Genomic DNA, 27722 nt, shown 5'->3' on the forward strand with positions numbered 1-27722 from the left:
TTTGTTTTAATATTCTCTAAGACCCTGACCCATTGGATGCATATTGTGGATTGTAATGGGTTGACTCAAGTTCCGTAATGGGCTCCACTTAGTGACTTCTCTAGGCCTGTTCCTTCTCTCTCACTCTCAGGCACTCAGCCAGTCACTCACTCACCCTCAGGCACTCAGCCAGTCACTCACTCACCCTCAACAACTCATCACCCGCTCCACCAATCTCACCACCGATCTATGACATCACCATCGATCTATGAGATGTCAACATCAAAGCTTCTTCGCGATATTATCACCAACATACTCCTGATACTACCTGAAGTCCCATCTCAATTCAGATGTGTATGCAAGTCATGTGGTCTTTTAATATTCAATCCCCAGTTCATCAAAATGCACCTCAAAGTTGATTCCTCAGCTTATTGTGGTTTTGACTACAATTATTGTGGTGACCAAAAATTAGATCTGATTGGAATTGAACAAATAGCATTTTAAGTTTTAACCATGAAAATCAAATGGGATGGAAGAGTTGTGAAATTCCTCGGTACATGTACCCAATTTTATTTACACAAAAACTGATGCTACTACCATCGCATTAGATGGATAAGGTATTAGGAACTCCCCTACCAGTGACCCCTGGCTTTGAGAATGGCTTCAAGAGCTCATATGGTACAACTCCAGCTCCAACTCTATTCTTCAGTTTCAAATAGGTGCTCCTCTCATCAATGATTCCCTCAAGCTCCTTCAGTCTGCCACTAAACTGTTCAAATGCAGCTTTTATGACAGGATTTTCTTCCCAAGATGGTTCCATATTCTCACCAAGATACTCCTCATCTGGTGAGTGAATTGATAGAACATCCAAAACAGCCATCACCTTGGTTGCTTGAATCTGTGAAGGGAAGCATTTCAACAGTTCAACTTCTGGTTTTTTCAAAAAGTTCTTGAATTCTTCATCAGATGGATTCTCAGCTGGCATGTTGGTTCGAGCTATAGAAGGCCGGTTAGGGAAGTAACCAGCAAACATATACTGCCCAAAGTTCACAGCTGCATACTGCCCAAAGTTCACATACGGTTGTTAAAATATGAATCAGATTTTCTGGTGTTTTCAGGACAGGCCACCATGGCTCATCCTTCTTGTCTGCATGGTCTTGTGTTCTAACTTCTGTCCACCAAGCTTGAAGCTCCCCATCAGACTGAACAAGAGATGGTTCAGAGTAGTAGTGGTTCACATAATCACTTACCCATTGCTTAATGGCATCCCAAAGGATTAGACCACCATTGGCAAAAGGGTAGTCTTCAATGGTTAACCTCAGGCCATGCTCAGCTGTTGGATCCTCAACTGCCATTCCCCTGAAAAAACAGCAAAACCAAGCCTTAGTCCCCAAATTTTGGGATCAGCCATGGAACTTCAACAATCTAGTCATTATCGATCACGTGTATTCTTTTTCACCATTCTAGTCAAGGGCACCATTCCCCCTGAAAGTTGATCAACAATACTGTTTTGAAATTTCATTGAGGGTGTTATGCAAAGTAATTTGCAAGCTTGACAATTCATTGAGTATCAAGAAGTTAAGAAACTGCTGAGTGAAAAAGTAGCAACCTAAGTATAACCACAGATAACTTTTCATCTGATTATGCCTTATAGGAACCATGAATAAAACTAGAACAATCTTATATTATTTTGATCATCTGCAATACCTTCTAATCAAATCTGCTGGCAAAGCTTCCATGTCAAACCGCCAGAGCTGGTCGAAAGCAGCAGAACTGAATTCAATGGAGTATTTAGCCAGTGAGAAGGCACTTTCAATTATCCCACCTGCATTAATGAGGCTCTCTCGAGCAAGAGCATTGATTTCCATTGTGTATCTGAAATGAGGATGTAAAACAGTAAAAGTCTGTAAATTGAATGCATTGCACTTAATTGTCGGTTAGCTGCAATAATGTATGGCTCTGTACAGCAGTGAGTCCTCAGCCTACAAAAGTACAAAGAAAGAATCCCAAAAATCAATGATAACAATTATGATTTGTCTGAGCCCAAGTAGACAACTAGCATGATATCAAGGGAAATTCTTTAACCATAGTTTCAGGGTTGTCCAAAATCAGTCACAGAAGGAGTTGATTGCAATGCCAATTTATCGTGATTTGAGTTCATGTTTGCATAGTGCTCACCAGTGAATGACAAGCTGGTGATAACCAACGTCATGAGCACAAAAATGAGCTTTAGCCAGCCTCTACAGCCAGCAACCTGTGGCATCCCACGTTGGGGTAAAAACCTGCTTCCATTGGGGTTTGTCACCAGTTGGAGGCCAGGTGAGTTCAATGGCAACAGGCCTTAGTATGCCATCCTTAGTAAGGAAGAACAATGCCCTTGAACCGTACAATGCAGTCCCTTCTACCTCTCATACTTTGTTCACATAAGGTAGTAACAGATCATGATAATCCAACACAAATAGCCTCTTACTTTTCAAGGCCTGCAACCGTGGAAATTAGAGGACTCATTCATCAACCATTCAGGTGGATTGCCTATGAAGAGAGGTAAGTGCAAGATGATACAGTTAGATAATCATTGGAAATTTCAGGTAAAACATGCTATGCAATGATGGGAGCACTTTTTGCTTCTCAAGATTTCCCATGTAATAAAAATTTTATCTTTTAGTTTTTATTACATGTATACCTATCTGCACACTTAGCATTTGATGGAAAGCATATTTAGATTAAATATTTTTAAATGAGATGCAAATGTTGAAAATAACTATTCGGACAAGTAGCAATTGTAACTGTACAAAGAGAGGCAAATTCATAGGCACACTTTGCGTGGAGTATTAGCATCAAAAGGAAAGGAACATAGGGAGATTGACATCTAATTATGAGTACATATGTAACCTCATTAACAGTCATAATGCCTCTGATCCCTCATTCCACTAGTTCTGTTGTAATCAAAGTTTCAGGCAGTCCATAGATCTTAGGATCAAGCTTACCCTTCATGGGCCAATCCTACATGACATAACTCACAAATTTTAATGCCATTTAAGATTATAAACAAATTTTTCCACTGAATAACTCAGATATTTAGCCATTTGGTACGTAGTGAAATTGCAAATTGAACATATTTCTTTTGTTCTGAATGTTGAAAATATTATGGCTCAAGAGACCTAAACTCATTTGAGGTCTATGTAATGTACCTATGTACTTTTACTGCAAGCAAACTAATCATAATCACACAAGTACTACAACCCTAAGGTTAGCCTAGTGTTATCTACTGCATGTATCTTACATTGGGTTCATTGTAGTACAATAATTCAAATAACAAAGATGTGGTCGTCAAGGATTTTCTGTTGTGGGCATAGGCCATTAGGCCACACAACATTAATTATGACTTTTTCTCTCTCTCTCTAACAAAATTCAAATCGTGAAGATGAAACTAGTGTTTAGCATGAACTGCCTATGTAGTGAAAAATGCATACCGTAACTAGTCGTATGCTATATGGGTTAAGACCAGCTAGAGTTTGCCTAGAAAATTCTTCATCCCTGAACCAAGCAAACTTATCTCCTGCAAAAGAAGATTCATGTATACAACTGAGAGCCAGACAGAGACAAAGATAGAGAGAGTGAAAGTCATACAAAGAGAACAGGATGCATACTATCAATGAATGCAGGGGTCCCAAAAAGCAAAAGATTCTCTTGAGTATCAGTTACAGCCTTCACTAGCCTTGGTAGTATTGACTGAAAGAAGCTGGCATTTGTCGGCTTAGGCAATGTGAGTCCTTCACAAAATAGTGAGTCTATGGCAATGAAGTGTGGAAATCCCAAGTGGGGGTCAAGAAGTGATTTCTCAAGCTGAGGCCGCAGGGCATGCATCACAGATTTTAGGGTCTTCACCGAAAATGTCAACTGCTTCACCTCTGAGAATGCCTCGTCCCTAGGCACATATACACTGCTGCTTCTTTGTTCCGACAAAGGGTCTACATTGTCAAAATAATGAAGAGTCACAAAGCTTCAGTTATTGATGATCTTACGTAGTTGCCACTGTTCTTTATCTTATACAATCTCAGAGAACATAGTTGTATAGTACAATCAAATTGTACATGATCATAACCATTAATCATTATAGCTTTTTATTCAGGAACTACTCTGTTTAAAGCTACATTCTACAACATATCACATTCCAATTCTTTATTTCAACTAGACACAATAACATGTCTTGTACTTCTTACTCTTAAAAAACGTGTGGCACTCTATTAATGTATTTTGCTGGCATAAAGTTAAAACTAGAATTTTCAGACTGCATACAAGGACAATGTCACATATAATAAGTAACATATTTGAGATCAAGTACTTAAATACTCAAAGAAAAGCAGGTCTTTTTTTTTCCTGGTTAAATTCTATATTTTTTCCTCAACTTTTGACATATATTCTAGAATCATCTTCATATTTTAAAATGGTTCAAAAGGTCTTATCGTTATCTAATTGATAAAAAAAAATGCTATTAAAGCAAACTGAATTCATGAAACTAATGTATGAATTTCGTTTCTTATGTTAGCTTTTTCCAAATTGGACTGAATAGAAATTTTTTAATTTTAAGGAAGAACAAATAATTTTCAAGAAATTTTAGAGAACAAATTATACATTATATTATAATTACAAAATATTATTTATTTTCACATATCGTGTGGGTCTGCAACTACTTTATTTGAAAAATTATACTATCACCATTGAATTAGATGGATATGCTATTAGCAACTCCCCCACCAATGACCCCTGGCTTTGAGAATGGCTTCAAGAGCTCATGCGGAACAACTCCAGTCAATTGCTTCAGTTGGATAAACCCTTAATGTGATCACCGTCCTCCCTCCTTGAGAAAAACTTTCCACAATCGAATGGTCAACCTGATTTAGCACCAAGAACCCAAAGTAAAACAAAGTGTTATGTTTGTGTACTGTAATTTCATCATAACATTCTTAATTTTCTGTATTATGTGTTAGTTATATTAGGGCCCTTGAGCCCAAACATATTACAGCCCATGGTGTTTTTTAAGCCTATAGTTGTAGGTCAAGTTATCTCTACCTATGAGACAAGTTACTCAGTGCTACTAGGATCAAAATGGGTTTAGTCTAGGTTCCTTGTTATTACTTTTTGATGATGGCATTGTACTGATAATATCAATTCAGTTTTGCTCTCTTTTAACATTCAGTCTAGACTTGGCTGCAAATATATCTATGAAACATAGTTTACTCATGGAACCTAAAATTTTCAGTTCCTGAGGATAATCGTTTTTTTTCTTTTTTCAACCAATTCAAAAGTGAATAATCTTAAGCTCTTCAGCACAAGTTTCCTGATTCAGCTCTAAAATGATAGAGATTCTCACTGACCAATATTCTCATAAAAAAAAATTTCATCATCTAGCACAGGAACTTGGATTCCACAAATTTGTTTGAAAAACTTCATTTGCTTTTGTTGACCTGCATTAATTGACCAACATCTCATGTTATATTCTTTCTCATAAGCTGTATCCTTGGCATTTGATTATAACGCAAGCTGCAGATTTACGAAGGAATTACCAACTTAAGAAAACAATGTTCTAATCAAGATTCATGAGATGCTAAGTTCTGCAAATTAATCCATACTAGATAACACATGTCATCATTTATTTTTTTTAATTTTATTATTATTATTATTATTTTATATTTCACTTTGAAACAATCAACTATGTGTTGAATTACTGATTACTAAAAGTGAATAAAAGTACAGTTGTACTCGTGAGCAGGTTAATGCACTCATGACCAATTTCCTCCTGCATTCTTCAAATAAGTGATAAAAGATACAAAAATTAGTTTCCAATCTTATGTTTCATATGGTTCACAGGAATTAAATTCCTCATCTTCCTCCCCCTTTCCCATTCAATAGATAAAGGTAAAATGTCTTAAAAGAAGCACTATGATGCAAGCAAGCATATCTCGTTTGCTATACGAACTAGTGAAACAGCTCTGGCATTACTAGGGGAAGTATCATTGGATATTTAGAGAGAAAAAATAAAGGACATAAAAAAATTATACCTAGAAACAGACTCACACAGGAGAAGTAAAAGTTACAAATCTAAAATACCAAAATATACAAAAGCAGTAGTTAGACCATTACGATTTTAGATAAGTAGGCTTACCTTTCACAGGAGTCCTGAGGCTATATGCAGACTATATGAAAGCAATCATCCGTGTATCTCAATGTACTTTAAGATTAAAAGCACTACATCACCTATACATGGGGCCCTATATTTACTCTCCACTTCTTGTCTTGTGCTGATGCATGTGAAATACATTAAAACAAGAATTGATGTTAGTATGTAAATGGACAGGAACAAATTACAACAATCATCAATTACACTCACATATTGAAGATGTGAAAGAAGAACCAAAAGAAATAAGGACAAAGGACACTTGAGAGAGAGGTTAGGATATTGTATGTGAGTTACCTTCATTGATAAATCACTTGAGAAAGCCGCATATTGTTGTAGAAAGCTGGCTATATAAATGTACATGATAAAAGCCTGCAGCACCCGCATTAAAATGATGCATCAGGTTTTACTGTTACTATCAGTAGAAAAAATAGCTTTATAAAAATAAACAAGGATTTGTCTCGACTGTAGCAAAATATTTTTTAAATATGTGAATAGTGTCATGGAACCCATTTTTAATGAAAAAGTGACTGAAAAGTGGAATTTGTGAGTCCATGAACAGTGCACGGATCACTGTTCACAGTGGGAAGTCAACATTTGCGATTACTGTTCATGCACAAAAAAAAAGAAGAAGGAAGAAGGACGCGTTTACTGTAGCGTGGGTTCCATGCACAAAATGCAAATGCTGAACGCAGTAAAACGTCCAAACCAAACGGGCACTTAGTCTGTGATGACAATAATAAAAATGGATAGGTGCTTGATCTCTATAAAGTATATTTGGTGTTATAAAATAGGTCAGTGGTAGAATTCTTGTTTTTTTAGCTCAAACCAACCAACAATATTAAAATCAACAAACTGATAAAACTTTAGATAGTTTGATGTTTCGGTAACATATAAAACCATGATGCTTGAAAATTATATTTTATTATAAAGCATGATGTCATAGTGATTTAACTTAGATAACAACTTGTGATAAATGGCATTATTTGTAGACATAACAGAAAATTGGAAGCTTATATATATGAAAAGGATTTGAAGCAACAAAATACCTATACAATGAGCTGATTCCTATGGCATCGTTACCCAGTTCAATTCTCCTAGTAATATTACATTGTGCCAATTTTGACTTTGTTTACACAATGGGTAATGAAGCACATCAAATACATCACCACATTAACCCGGTTGAAAATAAAAAGATGGAATTTTTTGAAATGTAAGAAATTAGATAAAAGAAATTTCACATTATTTTTTTTCCTAAACATGCAAAGATATAAGTTAAAGAATGAGAATATTATGAGCAGATATTGGGGGAAAAGGAAAGGAAAAGAAAGGTGATAATACCAGTGAGTGAGTTGTTGAGTTGTTAAACAATTGCAGCACCCAAAAGCTTTAATTAAGTCCCAATTCTTATGAGCAGGTTTCTTTGCTTCTTCTTCATCTGAAATTTAATCACCAAGAAAAAATATAGACGTTTAGAGAGAACAATGCATGGAGAAGAATTGGCTTTGGATTTTTTTTTACTTGAAGGTTGGGTGTAAAAAAGATTTGAACCAGCAAAATTCCTATGCAATGAACTAATTCCGGCAGCATGGATGCAAGATTTCATTCTCCCTGCAATATTACCTTGAGCCAAATTTTACTTTGTTTAAACAATAGTTGAAGCAAATCAAATACACATCTCATCAACACAATTTGAGATACAAAGATGCAATTTATTAGAAAGAAGAAAACGATGAAGGAAAAGTCACATGTATTTTGTCTTAATATGCGAAAGGGTAAAAAAATGGAAATGAGATAATACCAGTGAGTTCAGTCAAATAAGCCTTGGTATCCATTCCAACATCCCACGACCACAAAGAGGGGACGTTCATGTTTAAAAGCATTGATCTTTCTAAATTAGGTAAACAAACTCGCCTTCACCTTGAAAGACACCTTCTGCCCAGAAAAGAATATACTTATATAACATAACAGGATTTTTTTATGAAAAATAAAGAAAAGGGTCCAATTTGTGTGAAGACCTTATAATTTTACTTTGGAACTCAAATTGTTGAAAATAAAATCATTTGTTCTCTTCTGTCTGATAGCTGCTTTTGTCTAGTATTCAATTTAAAAGCCATTAAACAAGTTAGGAACTCCTGTTCTTAAGAATATAAGGTGCTAAATTTTATTTATTATTGATAATCATTTAGAAATTTCATTGAAACCAAGCTGAAAACCAGCAACACAAATACAAAAGCAAGTCTGAACAAGCGGCAGAGCACTAAGACAATAACAACTCAGGACAACAAAAGAATGACACTTTACAATAGCAATACAAATATAACAGCAAGTCTGAACCTATCAGACAGAGAAGTAAACAAAAAATTCCAACAAGGTGCTAGATTCATGTGATATTTCACAGGTGCCATATCTCTAATATAACTCCATGGTATGCTAAGCAACCTTAAGAAATTGATCCAAAGATGAAAGGAACGCTGATTTTATTAAGTAATGGAACTCTCCAAGCAACCCTTGTTGAGAAGTCCAAGAATCATTCACCATGAAAATCAGGGAATACTTTGAGTGGTAACACCAAGCTATAGCTTTTATCCATGATAACCAATCAGACCAAAATTTGAGAAATAAAAAAGTGAATAATAAGTTTTCAACCACATTGCAAAAAAGGAAAAACTTTTGAGAGGAAATGAGGATCCACAACAAGAAGTCATATGGAATGACAACTAGAAATCATATGGAATGACAAACAATCTACAAGTAAATTGGGTCTTAAAGGGGTGAAAGAAGAAAGGAGGGGGAAATAACAAAAAGGACTCTAGAAATAGAAATTAGGATACAAATGTACATGATCAAAGCTTGAAGCGCAAACATTACAATGATGCATCAAGTTCTGTTGCTAATATCTCTGTAATTAACAGATTTTTGGATCTCTAGTTTTATAATATATGATAATTAGTTTTATGAAACATATGCCAAAGTTTCTTTTTTCTTTTTTCTTTTTCTTTTTTTTTGTTCTTTTTCTCTCCCAAGCAACCTATAATATAAAAATTGATTGTGAGAAAAATATAGTAGTTTTCTATTTCAATAACACATAGGAACATTTTCCATTTTATTGGAATTTACCAAATGATTCAAAAAATCGAGCTGTGTTTTCAAATAAGACCAAGCTACTAGACAAAATCGCGAGTCATTATTATTATTATGATTTTGATTTGAAGATATAACAGCAAGTTGGGTACTTACATATAAAAAGGATTTGAAGTTTTGAACCAGAAAAATTCCTATACAATGAGCTAATTCCAGCAGCATGGTTGCAAGCTTTAATTCTTCCTGCAATATTACCTTGATATCACCTTGAGCCAAATTTTACTCAGTTCAAACAATAGTTGAAGCCCATCAAATACGTCATTTCATCCAGCTCAATTTGAAAAACAAATATGCAATTTTTAGAAAGAAGTAAATGATGAAGGAAAAGTCACATTTTTTTCTTAATATGTAAAAGTTATAAATTAAGGATCAAAAATCCTAAGAGCAGATAAAAGGTAAAAAAAAGGAAATGAGATAAATACCAATGAGTTCAGTCTAATAAGCCTTGGTATCGATTCCAACATCCCACAACCACAAAGATAGGAAGTTCGCGTTTAAAAGCATCAATCTTTCTCATTTAGGTGAACAGTCTCGCCTTTACCTTGAAAGTCAACTTCTGCCCAGAAAAAAATTTACTCATATAACATAATTGGAAATTTTTTATGAAAAATGAAGAAAAAGGGTGCTATTTGTGTAAAGACCTTATAATTTTACTTTGGAACTAAAATAATTGGATATAAAATCATTTGTTCTACTCTGTCTGATAGCTGTTGTTGTCTAGTATTCAATTTAAAAGCCATTAGACAAGTTAGGAACTCCTGTTCTTGAGAATAGAAGGTGCTAGATTTTATTTTATTTTTGGATAATCAGGCAGAAATTTCATTGAAACCAAGCTGAAAACCAGAAGCACAAATAGAACAGCAAGTCTGAGCCAGGACAAGACAGAGCACTAAGACAGTTACAACTCAGGACAACAAAAAAATGACACTTTACAACAGCAATACTAATACACCAGCAAGCCTGAACCTATCAGACAGAGCACTAGACAAAAAATTCCAACAAGGTGCTAGATTTATGTGATATTTCACAGGTGCCATATCTCTAAAATAACTCCATGGTATGCAAAGCAACCTTAAGAAATTAATCCAAAGATGAAATTAAGCTATCCTTAAAAGCAGGGAATACATTACCTCCATTGATGATTCACTTGAGAAAGCCTAAAGTGCTCACAACAGGTTCTACTGTCACTATCCTTAGAAAAAATAGCTTAAAAAAAAGGAACCGTCTTGATTGCAATATTTCTGTAATCACAACAACAATAATTAATAGGCACCCGATCTCTATAAAGTATATTTGGTTTTATAAAACAGGTCAGTGGAAGATTTCTTTTTCTTTTTTTCGTTTTTTTATAGCTCAAACCAACTAACAATATTAAAATCAACAAAGTGAGAAAATTTAGATAGTTCGTTGCTTTGGTAACATATAGTAACATTTTCCTTCTAAATATCAAGCAATTTTTCAAAATAAAACCATGATGCTTGAAAATTATATTTTATTATAAAGCATGATCCGATGGTGATTTAACTTAGATAATAAATTGTGATACATGAGATAATCTGTAGAACAGCAAATTGGAAGCTTTATATAAAATGGAACTGAAGCAACAGTATACCTGTACAAAGAGTTGATTCCTACGGCATGGTTATCTGATTCAATTCTCCTAGTAATATTACCTTTTGCCAATTTTGACTCTGTTACACAATGGGAAATCAAATACATCACCACATCAACCCGGTTGAAAATCCAAAGGTGGAATTTAATAAAATCTAAGAAATTAATCTATGAGAAAATTATTGGCAGATAAACAAAAGAAAGGAGATAGTACCCAATTGCTGAGTTGAACAATTGCAGCACCCAAAAGCCTTAATTAACTCCCAATTCTGACGAGCAGGTTCCTTTGCTTCTTCATTTGGTTCTTCTTCATCTGAAATTTAATCACCAAGAAATACAGACGTTGAGAGAGAACAAAGGAGAAGAAGAATTGGGCTTTTGGATTTTTTTTTTTTTTTTTTTTTTTTTTTTTTTTTTTTAATTGAAGGTTGAGAGAAAAATGGTGACTTTTATATACCTGGCTCTTATTTCTTGCTGAGACAGATCTCCTTCCAAATTGGGAATGTGAGAAATTTTATGCCAATCTTCCCCGATTTGCTTCTTGCATCTTTTCAGTAAGATGGGACATCCTCTAATTTTTAGTGTTTGCAAAGAGGTAAGGGCACCGAATCCTTCTGGCAATGATTCCAATTTAGGGCAAAGCCCAATTCGTAGTGTTCGCAAAGAGGTAAGGGCACCGAATCCTTCTGGCAATGATTCCAAATTAGGGCTATCCCAAATTGAAAGATATTGAAGAGATATAAGTTTGCAGATCCACTCCGGTATAGCTATCAAACTATGACAGGACGAAATGCTGAGAACTTGTAGAGAGCTGACATATTGAAGCCCTGTTGGGAGAGAGACCAACTTCGGAAGATAATAGAATTCCAAAGAGAGAAGGGTCCTAAGTCCTTGCCATTCCATCTCATCCCAATCATTGGATAAATCAACCACCTCAGAGAACTGAACTTCCAGACGTTGAAGTGCCGTAAGATATCGCATGCCTTGAGGAAGAGGACATTCGAGTAGAAATAGAGTACGGAGAGAAATGAGATTTGGTAGGCACTCCTCTGGCAAAGCTTCTTCCGTGTTCTCTATATTCATCCAACTTAATTTGGAGAGAGGGGCAACAATTGTAGAAGGAGAAGAAGAAGAAGAAGCAATTGATGGTAGATTCCTTGAAGTTTTGTTGTTTATCATCATCCTCTCCCATGACTGCTTCAAGTTCAAGTTACATTTAACTAGGCTCAATCTTTCGAGATATGGAAACAAAGGAAAGGAAGTCAGCTGAGGGCAATTCTTAATTTGTAAATTAGAAAGACGAGGAAATGACGGAAGAGAATCCCTCCTTCCCTGCCACCATCCCTTTAAATTAGGGCAATTTGAAATATAGAGCGTCTCCAAATATGGGTAGAATAAAGAATCACTGTTATCTCTCTCTAAATCTGATATGTGCTCTAAAGAATTCAATCCGCTCAAATGGATAATTTTGAGAGAAGGAAATTGGTCCAACGGTGGAAGATATTGGCATTTTCTACATGAATATAATCTAAATTGGACAAGATTTGTGAGCGACACAAGCCAATGTGGAAATGTCACTCCCCCGTACTGCTCTAAACTCAATACTTTGAGATTTATATGTGGTTGCAAGGCTTCCAATGACATGTAATCATAACTGGCACCTGTCTCATCAATGGCTTCGTATACCCAATTTAAGTCCAACCTATCAAGACGTTGTTTCTCTTTCAAATTTGCATCCTTATACTCTAATGCAGCATCTTTTTCGTGTTTGAGATTTTCAATTGACAGATTTTCTCTTAGCTCATTTAGCTTGGCAAGTTCCTTCAATCCACCGTTACCCTTAGGCACTGAATCAATCCTACCCTCACTCATCACAAATCTTGATAATGTTTGTAGATTAGTCAATTGGCCCAGTCCATTTGGCATATGAGTCAACCTCCAACACTTATCAAACTCAAGAAACTTGAGGTTGACTAATTTGTTAATATCTTTTGGCAATTCTTTGAGGTTTTCACACTTAGAGAGTTTAAGTGTTTGCAAATTGTACAACTTGACAATAGAATTAGGAAGCATTTCAATGTCTTTATTCTCAGAAAGATCAAGGTATCTTAGATGCTTCAACTTTTTGATAGAACTTGGAATTGTTTTAATCCCCATGTTATGCAAATCCAACAAGCGTATAAACTTAAAACTAGCCACAATTGCAATATAAGTTGAATCATTTGATCTTATGGTATCATACTTTGGTTGACATGGCAAAAGAAATGTCTTTATCCTTCTTGCTGTATATAATGAGATTGGAATTTCCGATGATGAGTACAATGTATCCCCAAATGACACATGACGAGTTTTCTCATCAATGACTTTCTCTTTTGAATAAATGGTGGTGCTCTCTGAACTCATAACTTGTATTGCTATATCATGCATGAGATCATGTATTTTGAATTTTGAAATATTGCCAAGTTCATCTTTTTCAACTTCTTGAAAGAATGATCTCCAAAGCAAATCCATAAAATACTCATGACCAACATCTCTTGAACATTGCTTTTCGTCATACAACGTGATGAACCCTTGCGCCATCCACATATTAATCAAACTTGACTTGTTAATCTCTAAATCCTTTGGAAATAGACTACAATAAGCAAAGCATTGCTTCAAGTGTGACGGGAGATGATTGTAACTCAACTTTAGTGTTGGTAAAATGTCATCTTCATTCTGAGGTATTTTTGAAAGTTCTTTGTTTATGAATGATAACCACTCTATTGTGAATTCTTTAGAATTTACCAGACCTCCTATTGTTCTTATAGCAAGCGGAATCCCCGCACATTTCTTCAAAATCTCCTCCACAATATTTACAAAACTTGCATTCTTCGGTTCTTTCCCCTCGTTGAACGCTATCTTCATAAATAAAGACCAAGCATATTGTTTATCTAAACCCTGTAACACATGTGGTTGAATAGGCTGTGAAATCTTTGCCACTATTTGACTACGTGTAGTCACAACTATTCTACTGCCTCTTGCGCCACCCATCAAAATTTTTTTCAAACTAAACCATTTTTCACGCTCTTCATTCCACACATCATCCAACACAATCAAGTATCTTTTTCCATTAATTTCTTTATGAACATCATTGACTAACGTGTTCATTTCAAGGTCTTTTGCTAGTTTCCCATTTTTTACACACTCCAAGATTTTCTGAACAATTATTTTCACATCAAAATTCTCAGAGACACACACCCACACTTTTGGCTCAAAATGGTCTTTGAGTTCTTTATCATTGAAGACAAGTTGAGCAACTGTGGTCTTTCCTAGTCCTCCGATACCAACTATCGGAAGGACAGAAACATTCTCGTTGACATTGGGATCCAACAGAGATCCAATGATGGCCTTCTTATCCTCCTCCCTCCCAATAACATCTTCAGCACTTGCAAGGGAATGAGTCTGCTGTCTTGCCTTATACCTGACTTGTCTCTCCTCACAACGTTCTTCCAACTGAAACTGCCTCTCCGCAGCTATAGCAAGCTTAAGCAACTTGCTTTCAGTTGCAATCGCATCAAACCTCTCCCTCATGGCCTTAACCTTATGACCCATTCTAACACCATATGCAAGCTGGTTAGATTTAGAAAAGAAGATGCGTACCTCTTTGGCCTTCTTGTCCCCGGTCATCACTTCCCGTCCTAAGGCCTCAGTGGAGATTTCATCCAGCAAGTCATCCGCATCACACATAGCATCCTTAAGCTCTTTCAGCCACTCTTTGATCACTTCACTGCCGTGTTGCTTCGCCTCTGCATCCAAAATCATAGCACTGATTTTGGAAACTGTCTCCTTGAGTTTGTTGATCTCGTCTTTGACACCCCAGATGAGCGCAGCCTCTTGGAGTGCTAGTTTGCCCGCTATCCCGATGATTCCCTTAGCAACGTCGAACAGAGCTCCTTCGGCCATTTCTTGAATTAGAGAGAATTGAATGAATGCTAATTCTGTCTTTGTGAGAATAGAGAACTGGAGGGTAAGAGTAAAGCCAGAACAATCTGTGACAGTGGGTGGGAAGGGACTATTCAGGTGGAATAAATGAGAAAGACCATGCTTTTTGAGTGCTTCGATGAAAGTAAAACGCCTAGATGTGGGGTACAAGGATGCATAGAAAACAAGCATAGTTCCCCAACTTGCCATTATTAAAGAAAACCGTGTGGACCTCAGCACCGAAAGAAAACCGTGTGGACCACAAGTGTTTCCTTTCCACTCTTCGCCATTATTAAACCGTGTGGGGTACGATGATATGCACTACTGACTACTGTAGTTTTTAACCATTTCTGGGTCCACAGAAATTATATACTGTTCTTGTTGATACATACTAGCTAGGTTGTCCGAAATTTCAAGGCCCACTAATTGGAGTTGATTCAGGAAGGGTAAAAGAAAACTTATCTTGATGGGCTTCAGTGAGGCCTATGACTTTTTTAAGGGTAAAGTAAGGACCATGGCTGAATTGGGGATGGGCCTATGAGTTGATTCATGATAGCCTTTTCCACATATATATATATATATATATATATATATAAAATCCAGTTTCTTCCATGCGGAAAGAGTTTGCACCTAAATTTTCCACGCTTCTTGTTTTTATAGAACCAAGATAACTGACTCAAGGAAGTTTTGAGTTTTCACTTTTTAACACAGTTTTGCATATCATTTTGTTTACTAATAATACCTTTGTTTATCAAATTAAATAAGATGAATATGTGCACTAAATTTGGCTTGTTTATATATATATATGGTCATTCATAGTGTTTTATCTTTGGGAATATATATATATATATATATATATAATTTCAAACGACAAAAATGGAAGACAAAAATCTTATAACAGTTTATACATATCTAATTTACTATAAATTTTTAATGGTGAAAAATTAATTTCATAGATATTATATCACAAATAAAATTAACAACTTGACTTGCCAATACGATAATAACCCAACGACATTCTACCATTGTTTTTTTTTTTTTTTTTTGGTTGATAATTTTATATTTTGGAGAGAGTGAGAATTTAAATCCTAGATGTATCAATTAGAAATATTAGGAATTACCAACTAATTGAATTACAAAACATACATCCTTGTTGATAGTTATTGTTTGCCAATGAAGTATAAGAGTACATTGTTAATTAAGGATTAAAAAAATACATATTATTGTCAACGAAGTATGGACAATGAGAGCAGTCATTATACTGTACTGATTTTATTTTCCAATTTATTTACTTTATTTTCAAGCAAAATAAGTTAATCCAATGAAACTAAACTCATCAACAATCTTAAAATAAGTCAATTAAAAGCTTCTTGCTTAAGTTATACGTTGGTTTTAAGGAATACAAATCATCTTTATCACCTTTTGAGTTCCACCAATCGCAACTAGCCATTTTTTTGTTTCACTTTTTATATAAAATAATCAAAATTTAAAATGGAAAAAAACAGGGATGGAACCAGAACTTTGAGTTAGGGGAGACAGTTTTACTGTTGGCTATATGCAGTGATTTCAACCTCTAATTTTGCTACTTAGCTACTAAGACTTTTATTTTATTTTATTTTATTTTTTGGTAGTTAAGTACAAAATTAGTTTTGTTTAGAAAATTTTTAAAGGGCAAGGTTATTTATTTTAGATAAAATTAGTTAATTAAGCTTAATTTTGTTTTTAGTTTTACTGGTAATTTTTGTTGTTGAGGTTTTTTTTTTTTTTTTGGCTTATATATTTTGTTTTAGATTTTAGATCTTTAAATTTTTTTATGATCACTAAAATGAGAAAAATGCTAGAGCTGTAAGTTTTTTTTATAAATTACTAATGTAATAAGTGATTATTAGTAAGTAAGTTCTGCCCCTGGAAAAAAATATCAAAACACATGGTATACCATGATTGGTGAAAAAAAATAAAAAATAAAAAATAAAAAGTGAAGCATAAAAAGTGATACAAAATATTTTTATTCGATTTTTATCTATATGTTACATTATTCACGTTTTGTGAAAAAAATATGCATTTGATTATTTAAGCATCCTGTCCTATATGTAAATCACGCAAAAATAAAGTAAAATTATTCATCTATTAGGCTAGACAACAGGGGAATTTCCTTAATTTGCCAAAAAGACTTGCCCAGCATTACATCAACGTATCAAATTTACTAATTTGAGTTGCTAGCAAGATGACGGGTCTTGTTTTGTTTTAACATATGAGATGGGAAGTAGCTGAGAATTCGAGGAGAATAGGGCAATAATATGATCATAGAAAGCTCTCGATTTTTGAACTAGGAATGATGGAAAAGAGAGGAATAGGATTCAATCCCTTTGTTAATTATTTTAATTATTTTCCTCTCATGTGATTCATCAGTTTCACATGATATCGAAAATATTTTCTTATAGTTGGTAACAGAGCGTTATTGCTAGTATGTTCAATTGGCAAGAGTGTCCTGAAAGATATAGAGGCCCATCTGGTCAGATGTGGTAGAGGCTTGAACCTGACCCAGGAGTGTTGAGTTTGAGAGATTTTTTTTGAGTTAATCCCCAAGCAAAATGGCCTAAGATTTTGAATTGAAGTTGTATCCAATGTGTATATCAAGGCGTCATTGAAAGGCTTTCCAAGTGTCAATCTTTTCATATCTCCTGCAATGCTAATACTTAATGCAGGATCACGTGGCATTCACATACACGTATAGTCTAGATTCATGCTTAGCATCCTGGATGTTAGCAAGACCATTCCCCAAAAGAAATGCCAAAACGTTGATTCAAAAGAAAAAGGGCCCAATTTACGTAAAGATCTTCTAATTTCGTTTTGGAACTCAAATAGTTGGAAATAAAACCATTTGTTCTCTTATGTCTGATAGCTGTTGTTGTCCAGTATTCAATTTAGAAGCCATGAGACAAGTTAGGAACTCCTGTTCTTTAGAATAGAAAAGTGCTAGATTTTATTTTATTTCATTTTTGGATAATCAAGCAGAAATTTCATTGAAACCAAGCTGAAAAACAGCAACACAAATACAGCAGCAAATCTGAACCAGCAGAAGAAATACAAATACACCAGCAAGCCTGAACCTATCAGACAGCAATAAACAAAAAATTCCAACAAGGCTCTAGATTCATGTGATATTTCACAGGAGCCACATTTCTAATATAATTCCATGGTATACTAAGCAACCTTAAGAAATTAATCCAGAGATGAAAGGAATGCCGTCTTTATTAAGTAATGGAACTCCCCAAGCAACCCTTGTTGAGAAGTCCCAGAATCATTCACCGTGAAAAGCAGGGAATACTTTGAGTGGTAACACCAAGCTATAGCTTTCATTCATGATAACCTATCCGACCAAAATTTGAGAAATAAAAAAGTGAATAATAAGTTTTCGATCACATTGCAAAAAAAGGAATAACTTTTGAGAGGAAATGAGGATCCATAGCTGACCTCAATATTTGGGACTAATGCTTTATTGTTGTTGTTGCCTATCATGTTGCAGGGGGAAAAAAAACTCAAAAATTGAAGCCAAACCTACGGCGAAAGATTAATTAGTTAAGGAACGAGATAGTTACCATTATTTTCTCCTAGTTTCAATAAACGAATTTTAGTTTGGACCTTGTTATTTTGTTAAAATTAATACTTACATCTTTACTGAGAAACCTGTAGACACACGAGCTAAATCCTTGCAAAAGAAATTCCAATCTCTGGGATGTGAGCAGCTTAGTGCACTCTTGACCTACATCCTCTTGTATTTTTCAAATATGTGAGAAAAGATATACAAAAAGTTTCCAATCATATGTTTTATATTATTTAGGATCACAGGAATTGAAATCCTCCTCTTCCTCTCCCATTCCCATTCAATAGATAAAGCAAAAATGTCTTCAAACAAGGACTATGATGCATGCATAGGTATTTTGCTATACAAACTGGTGAAACAGCTCCCACATTACCCAGGAAAGTGTCTTTGGATAATTAGAGGGAAAGAAAAAGAGACATACAAAAATTATACCTAGAAACAAATTCAGACAAGTAAAATTTGCAATCTAAAATACTAAAATATACAAAAGCAGTAATTAAACCATTACGATTTTAGATAAGTAGGCTTACCTTGAGATTAAAAGCAATATATCACTTATCCATAGGGCCATATATTTACTCTCCACTTCTTGTCTTGTGCTGATGCATGTGAAATACAGTAAAATAAGAATTGATGTTAGTATGTAAATGGACAGGATCAAATGACAGACAATCATTAGTTACACTCGCATGTTAGAGATGTGAAAGAAGAAACAAAAGAAACAAGGATAAGGTACACTGGAGAGGGAGGTTAGGATACTGTATATAAGTTACCTCCATTGATGAAAAACTTGAGAAAGCCACATATTGTTGTAGAAATGATGCATAAAAACATAAACGATAAAAGCCTGCAGCATCCACATTAAAATGATGCATCAGGTTCTACCGTTACTATCAGTAGAAAAATAGCTTTAAAAAAAGGATGAAATTTATTGAAATGTAAGAAATTAGATGAAAGAAAGTTTACATAATTTTTTATGAGCAGATAAAGGGGGAAAAGGAAAACAAAAGAAAGGAGATAGTACCAGTGAGTGAGTTGTTGAACAATTGCAGCATCCAAAGGCTTTAATTAAGTCTCAAAGGTGCAAGTTTCTTTGCTTCTTCATTTGGTTATGCATCTGAAATTTAATCACCAAGAAATACAGTAAAATGTTGAAACAGAACAATAGAGAAAAAGAATATGGGTTTTGGATTTTTTTTTATTGGAGGGTTGGGTATATACCTGGCTCTTCAAACTAGGAGAAAAGCTAATTTCAAGATTTTGTAGAGAGCTGACATATTGAAGCCCCATCGGAAGAGAGACCAACTTTGGAAGACTAGAGAGTTGCAAAGAGAGAAGGGTTCTAAGTCCTTGCCATTCCTTCTCATCCCAATCATTGGATAAATCAGCCACCTCCGAGTTGCAAACTCTCAGATCTTGAAGTGCATTAAGATATCGCATGCCTTGAGGAAGAGGACATTTGATTAGATATAGAGTACGGAGAGAAATGAGATTTCAAAGGTACTCCTTTGGCAAAGCTTCTTCCATTTCTGTATACACATGTAACTTAATTTGAAGAGAGGGGCAACAATTGTAAAAGAAGAAGAAGACGGAGAGGAAGAAGAAGAAGAAGCAGCGATTGATGGTAGATATTGGCAATTTTTACATAAATATAATTTAAATTGGACAAGATTTTTGAGCAACATAAGCCAAAGTGGAAATCTCACTCCTCATAGAACTTTAAACGCAGTGCTTTGAGATTTATATATGGTTGCAAGACTTCCAGTGACATCTCATCGCAACTAACACTCGCCTCATCAATGTCTTCTCCTATCCAATTTAAGTACAAGCTATCAAGGCATTGTTTCTCTTTCAAATGTGCAGCCTTACACTCTATTGCTTGCAGCGCCCATATTAAAATGATGCATCAGGTTCAAAAAAACAGTTCCACATGTAAACTAATAAAGTAGGTGATATTACAGTTCACAAAAGTAGTAATCCTTCAAGACTTATACTTGAAGAAATTTATAGACCTAGTTGCCCACAACAAAGAAATTATATACAGATGCCTAGCTTACCTTCTGAATTTCCACTTTGCTGCTGCAGGGACCTCAATTGGACATAAGGCCTCCTGCTTCCAGCCAGTTAGAGCATTGAATGCATTGAAATGAATTTTGGTGCCACTATCCACATGTTTAAGAACTAAACAACCCTCCCTGAAAACCATCTCTGGCAAGAGAGAAGTTTGAAACTTTTCTTCCCACCTGAAAGCACATAACATAACCATCATGACATAATTTGTTTTGATAATCTGCAATAACTTTAATTAAGAAAAGGAAATACAAGCTGGGTTATCTGCTTTACAAACAGACTCGATAACTGGCAGAAGATTACCATTATGGAAAAAGAGGGACCAACAGGAAGATAGAGCAAATCTGGCAACTTCGTGAGCTGTCGAATTGCCTGCTCTTCGAACCCAACTAAACTTAACTGAAGAAAAACACAGAGCTGGACCACGAATGTTGCTGATGAAACATATACTCATAGACCCCTAACATATATCATCAAACTTCTTCTGGCAACATGAAGATCTCCATTTTCCATAACTACCACCAAATAAGCCTTATTCCCAATTTGTTTTGGAGAGGCTGATTCCTCGACTCAAACACTCGACCTCTACCAAATAAAATCCAAATTGCAAAAAAGAATGTTGTATACAAAGTCCATACATGTCAATGTACATTTGTTTTCTATGTCAATTTTTGATCCCAGTGAAGGCGGCATATGATCCTAGGTTCCTAGTATAATGACAATGTCAAGAGACTTTACCAATTTTCAGTTTCCACATAACTACTCAAAACTTCTCCTAACATTTTCATCACATTCAAGAAAACCTGACTGATCACCGCTTTTCGACTATATATAGTTAGCGATATGGTGAGAGAGAAAGCAAAATTCAATTTGCACAAGCTAAAATTAACACAACAACAACAAAATCATTATATGAAATGGTTCAGTTTATGCTCTGAGTTTAGTAATTTAAAAAATAAAAAAATAAAAAAATGAAAAAAAAAAGAAAAGAAAAGAAAAGAGAGAGAGAGACTGACAGCTGGAGGTTGGAGGAGGTGAGAATGGAGGGCTTGTGAGTTTCGATCTCCCAGCCATGGATGCGGAGACCGTGGCAGCCGTTGGGCAAGGGTTCAGCGCCGGCGGCTTTGAGTTCCTTCTCTTTGACTTCTACTATCCATAGGAAAAATAGCTTAAAAAAAAGGAACCGTCTTGATTGCAATATTTCTGTAATCACAACAACAATAATTAATAGGCGCCCGATCTCTATAAAGTATATTTGGTTTTATAAAACAGGTCAGTGGAAGATTTCTTTTTCTTTTTTTCGTTTTTTTATAGCTCAAACCAACTAACAATATTAAAATCAACAAAGTGAGAAAATTTAGATAGGTCGTTGCTTTGGTAACATATAGTAACATTTTCCTTCTAAATATCAAGCAATTTTTCAAAATAAAACCATGATGCTTGAAAATTATATTTTATTATAAAGCATGATCCGATGGTGATTTAACTTAGATAATAAATTGTGATACATGAGATAATCTGTAGAACAGCAAATTGGAAGCTTTATATAAAATGGAACTGAAGCAACAGTATACCTGTACAATGAGCTGATTCCTACGGCATGAGTATCTGATTCAATTCTCCTAGTAATATTACCTTTTGCCAATTTTGACTCTGTTACACAATGGGAAATCAAATACTTCACCACATCAACCCGGTTGAAAATCCAAAGATGGAATTTAATAAAATCTAAGAAATTAATCTATGAGAAAATTATTAGCAGATAAACAAAGGAAAGGAGATAGTACCAGTGAGTGAGTTGCTGAGTTGAACAATTGCAGCACCCAAAAGCTTTAATTAAGTCCCAATTCTGACGAGCAGGTTCCTTTGCTTCTTCATTTGGTTCTTCTTCATCTGAAATTTAATCACCTTAAGCAATTGGGCTTTTGGATTTTTTTTTTGTTTTTTAATTGAAGGTTGGGAGTAAAATGGTAGACTTTTATATACCTGGCTCTTCTTCTTACTGAGACAGACCTCCTTTCAAATTGGGAATGTGAGAAATTTTATGCCAATCTTCCCCGATTTGCTTCTTGCATCTTTTCTGTAAGATGGGACATCCTCCAATGTATAGTGTTTGCAAATTCAGGGCACCGAATCCTTCTGGCAATGATTCCAATTTAGGGCAATCCGAAATTGAAAGATTCTGAAGAGATATAAGTTTGCTGATCCACTCCGGTATAGCTATCAAACTACGACAGTACGAAATGCTGAGAAATTGTAGAGAGCTGACATATTGAAGCCCCGTTGGGAGAGAGACCAACTTCGGAAGTCCATAGAATTTCAAAGAGAGAAGGGTCCTAAGTCCTTGCCAATCCATCTCATCCCAATCATTGGATAAATCAACCACCTCAGAGTACCAAACACTCAGATTTTGAAGTGCCGTAAGATATCGAATGCCTTGAGGAAGAGGACATTTGTGTAGCTGTAGAGTACGGAGAGAAATGAGATTTCGTAGGCACTCCTCTGGCAAAGCTTCTTCTATTTCATATAGTTCCATGTAACTTAATTTGGAGAGAGGGGCAACAATTCTAGAAGGAGAAGAAGAAGAAGAAGCGATTGATGGTAGATTCCCTGAAGTCTTGTTGTTTATCATCATCCTCTCCCATGACTGCTTCAAGTTCAAGCTACATATATGTAGCCACAACGTTTCAAGATATGGAAACAAAGGAAAGGAAGTCAGCTGAGGGCATCTCCAAATTTGTAAATAAGAAAGACGAGGAAATGAAGGAAGAGAATCCCTCCTTCCCCGCCACCATCCCTTTAAATTAGGGCAATTCCAAATATCGAGTGTCTCCAAAGATGGGTAGAATAAAGAATCACTGTTACCTCTCTCTGAATCTGATATGTGCTCTAAACAATCCAATCCGCCCAAATAAATAATTTTGAGAGAAGGAAATTGGTCCAACGGTGGAAGATATTGGCATTTTTTACATGAATATAATTTAAATTGGACAAGATTTGTGAGCGACACAAGCCAATGTGGAAATATAACTCCCCCGTACTGCTCTAAACTCAGTGCTTTGAGATTTATATGTGGTTGCAAGGCTTCCAATGACATGTAATCATAACCGGCACCTGTCTCATCAATGGCCTCGTATACCCAATTTAAGTGCAAACTATCAAGACGTTGTTTCTCTTTCAAATTTGCATCCTTATACTCTAATGCGGCATCTTTTTCGTGTTTGAGATTTTCAATTGAGAGATTTCCTCTTAGCTCATTTAGCTTGTCAAGTTCCTTCAATCCACCATAACTCTTAGGCACTGAATCAATCCTACCCTTACTCATCACAAATCTTGACAATGTTTGTAGATTAGTCAATTGGCCCAATCCATTTGGCATATGAGTCAAACCCGAACACCCATCAATCTCAAGAAACCTGAGGTTGACTAATTTGTTAATATCTCTTGGCAATTCTTTAAGTCCAAAACAGCTAGAGAGTTTAAGTGTTTGCAGATTGTACAACTTGACAATAGAATTAGGAAGCATCTCAATATCTCCATTCCAAGAAAGATTAAGATATCTTAGATGCTTCAACTTTTTGATAGAACTTGGAATTGTTTTAATCCCCATGTCATGCATATCCAACAAGCGTATGAACTTAAAACCTGCAATAATTTCACTAGAAATTGAATCATTTGATTTCATGGTTTCATACCTTCCTTCTGGTTGACATGGTTGACATGGCAAAAGAAATGTTCTTATCCTTCTTGCTTTGGATAATGAGATTGGAATCTCCGATGATGAGTGCAATATATCCCCAAATGACACATGCCGAGTTTTCTCGTCAATGTCTTTCTCTTTTGAATAAATGGTGGTGCTCTCTGATCCCGTTACTTGTATTGCTATATCATGCATGAGATCATGTATTTTGAATTTTGAAATATTGCCAAGTTTATCTTTTTCAACTTCTTGAAAGAATGATCTCCAAAGCAAATCCATAAAATACTCATGACCAACATCTTTTGAACATTGTTTTTCGTCATACAACGTGATGAACCCTTGCGCCATCCACATATTAATCAAACTTGACTTGTTAATCTCTAAATCCTTTGGAAATAGACTACAATAAGCAAAGCATTGCTTCAAGTGTGACGGGAGATGATTGTAACTCACCTTTAGTGTTGGTAAAATGTCATCTTCATTCTGAGGTATTTTTGAAAGTTCTTTGTTTATGAATGATAACCACTCTATTGTGAATTCTTTAGAATTTACCAGACCTCCTATTGTTCTTATAGCAAGCGGAATCCCCGCACATTTCTTCAAAATCTCCTCCACAATATTTACAAAACTTGCATTCTTCGGTTCTTGCCCCTCGTTGAACGCTATCTTCATAAATAAAGACCAAGCATGTTGTTTATCTAAACCCTGTAACACATGTGGTTGAATAGGCTGTGAAATCTTTGCCACTATTTGACTACGTGTAGTCACAACTATTCTACTGCCTCTTGCGCCACCCATCAAAATTTTTTTCAAACTAAACCATTTTTCACGCTCCTCATTCCACACATCATCCAACACAATCAAGTATCTTTTTCCATTAATTTCTTTATGAACATCATTGACTAACGTGTTCATTTCAAGGTCTTTTGCTAGTTTCCCATTTTTTACACACTCCAAGATTTTCTGAACAATTATTTTCACATCAAAATTCTCAGAGACACACACCCACACTTTTGGCTCAAAATGGTCTTTGAGTTCTTTATCATTGAAGACAAGTTGAGCAACTGTGGTCTTTCCTAGTCCTCCGATACCAACTATCGGAAGGACAGAAACATTCTCCTTAACATTGGGATCCAACAGAGATCCAATGATGGCCTTCTTATCCTCCTCCCTCCCAATAACATCTTCAGCACTTGCAAGGGAATGAGTCTGCCGTCTTGACTCATTCCTGACTTGTATCTCCTCACGACGTTCATCCAAGTGAAACTGCCTGTCCGCAGCTATAGCAACTAGCCTCTCCCTCATCTCCTTAACCTTATGACCCATTCTAACACCATATGCAAGCTGGTTAGATTTGGAAAAGAAGATGCGTACCTCTTTGGCCTTCTTGTCCCGGGTCATCACTTCCCGTTGCAAGCCCTCAGTGGAGATTTCATCCAGCAAGTCATCCGCATCACACATGGCATCCTTAAGCCGTTTCAGCCACAGTTTGACCACTTCACTGTCGTGTTGCTTCGCCTCTGCATCCAAAATCACAGCACTGATTTTGGAAACCGCCTCCTTCAGTTTGTTGATCTCGTCTTTGACACCCCAGATAAGCGCAACCTCTTGGAGTGCTAGTTTGCCCGCTATCCCGATGATTCCCTTAGCAACGTCGAACAGAGCTCCTTCCGCCATTTCTTGAATTAGAGAGAATTGAATGAATGCTAATGCTGTCTTTGTGAGAACTGAGCACTGGAAGGTAAGAGTAAAAGTAAGAGCAGTAGGATCTGTGATCTGTGATAAGGGATGGAGTTTGCGGTTTGACTCTTTTGACTGCTTCGAAGACAGTGAGGTCTTAGTATAATACTATTATGCACGTGGTTGTGGAACACAAGAACGGAAAATGCACAGTTCCCCAACTTGTATGATAATAGCTCCCCACCACTACACCAAAAGAAAACCGTGTTGGCACAAGCTGTTTGAGTGCATCGATGACAGTAAACCCTTTGCACAATAATACAATATTAATGTAGTGGAATACAACGATGCGAACGAAATAAAATATACATAGCATGCGAAAGAAATAATTGCCGATGGGATTATAAATAATACTAGCATTTTTCCAATAATAATATCATCTTTCTTCTTTAGTGAAAAAGTTTGCACCTGAGTTTTTCACACTTATTAGATTTTTTTTTATTTCATAAGTGAACTTAAAATAGCTGGCATTATTCACCCTCACTTGTCTTTGAGAATAAAATATATTTTCAAAGGGTATTGATAGGAAGACAAAAATCTTACGACGGTGCAATGTTGTATTTTTTTTTTTTTTTTTTTTTTTTAAGTATCTTCAATGCTAAATTCTTTCAATCAGTTAATTAAAGTTGAATCTCTAGAATTCTTAGCGTTGCAAGTGAGAAGTCATCATTATGGATTTTTTGATGGGTGACTACCTGCTAGCATGCTGGCATTTATCTTGGGCACAATAACTAGTACACAGGAGGTGCATTTTTCTAAGGTTTTCTCTGTTTGAATCTGAGAAAGGTCCCAATCTCATCAATCTCCAAGTATCATACCAAATCCCCTTAATAGAATCATTTTTCAAGAAATACTAGATTTAATGTGAAAGAAATGTTGTTTAATTTGGATAAGGGTATCTTTCACATTTAACTCTAGAAATGATATTCTATTTTAATAATTTTTTAATATCAGTTTCAAAACCCCCTCATTTTATTATTGAAACTAGTGCGTAACTCAATGCATGAGTACATTTAAAAATAATTATATATATATATATATATTATATGATTTGAAATATAATTGGATTTAAACTCTTTAGTTTTTGCTCTCAATAATTCACTTGTCACAAAAATTAATAAATTAGATGGGACTCATGACGCAAAATTAAAGTTCAATTTAAAATCTAATTGAATTTATACCTGTGGGGACAGAGAACTCATGGCCCAGGCCCATTCTACATTAGGGCCCAAGCCGAGGAGAGCCAAGCCGAGGACGACCTCTTGCTCGGCACCTCACGAAATGCCTGAAGAAAGGGGCAAACTGAGTGCAGGGGTAGGGTAAGGGAAAAAGCTGCCAAAATCATAATACTAAACCCTGTATCTGACAAGTCCATACTCTAAACCATACCCCTTAACTTTCTCAATGACCTCAAACCACTCTAGGCATGGGTTGACGGGACAGGTCTGTACCCCAAAAAAATAAAACTTACACGTAGACTCTAAAGAGAGAAGGAGGACGAGTATAAAAAGGGAAAAACCCCCCAGAAGGAGGGGGGAGGGGGGACGGGTGGGGACTGGCTCTCCCCCGGTAAAAGGAAGAAAGGGGAGGGTATAAGGCTCCATATAAGAACTCCCCTAGACGCCACGATAAAACCGTCGACCTGTGCCCAAGGTCATGCCTTTCAAGCCCACTTTCTACAAATCATATTGTTACGGCCCTTTGCATACGAGCCCAACGTCACTCTTGGGTCGTTA

The 27722-nt window shown here is 35.7% G+C and overlaps 2 protein-coding genes, 1 long non-coding RNA gene and 1 pseudogene across 3 annotated transcripts; all 4 read right to left on the bottom strand.

Moving 5' to 3' along the window:
* Nucleotides 1-457: 457 nt before the first annotated feature.
* LOC126722807 (linoleate 13S-lipoxygenase 2-1, chloroplastic-like) lies at nucleotides 458-8028 on the bottom strand (annotated as a pseudogene).
* A 3098-nt stretch (nucleotides 8029-11126) lies between these two features.
* LOC126724087 (putative disease resistance protein RGA4) lies at nucleotides 11127-15073 on the bottom strand. The gene is made up of 3 exons (XM_050428280.1): nucleotides 11580-15073; nucleotides 11370-11507; nucleotides 11127-11225 (listed from the first exon to the last, which is right to left on the bottom strand). Exons 1-3 carry the CDS (start codon nucleotides 15062-15064, stop codon nucleotides 11222-11224), a joined length of 3627 nt encoding a protein of 1208 aa, XP_050284237.1. The 5' UTR covers nucleotides 15065-15073; the 3' UTR covers nucleotides 11127-11221.
* Nucleotides 15074-17876: 2803 nt separating this feature from the next.
* On the bottom strand, nucleotides 17877-19230 carry LOC126724099 (uncharacterized). Its single transcript, XR_007654614.1, has 4 exons — nucleotides 19007-19230; nucleotides 18544-18644; nucleotides 18347-18430; nucleotides 17877-18242 (listed from the first exon to the last, which is right to left on the bottom strand). It is a non-coding gene; the product is annotated as an uncharacterized LOC126724099 (long non-coding RNA).
* Nucleotides 19231-19932: 702 nt separating this feature from the next.
* Nucleotides 19933-25923, bottom strand: LOC126722808 (disease resistance protein RGA2-like). Its single transcript, XM_050425951.1, has 6 exons — nucleotides 23588-25923; nucleotides 22560-23209; nucleotides 22182-22274; nucleotides 21563-21749; nucleotides 20534-20719; nucleotides 19933-20285 (listed from the first exon to the last, which is right to left on the bottom strand). Exons 1-6 carry the CDS (start codon nucleotides 25921-25923, stop codon nucleotides 20273-20275), a joined length of 3465 nt encoding a protein of 1154 aa, XP_050281908.1. The 3' UTR covers nucleotides 19933-20272.
* Between the last annotated feature and the right edge of the window lie 1799 nt (nucleotides 25924-27722).

The sequence above is a fragment of the Quercus robur genome, chromosome 4, assembly GCF_932294415.1.
Source record: "Quercus robur chromosome 4, dhQueRobu3.1, whole genome shotgun sequence".
NCBI classification, from domain to species: Eukaryota; Viridiplantae; Streptophyta; class Magnoliopsida; order Fagales; family Fagaceae; genus Quercus; species Quercus robur.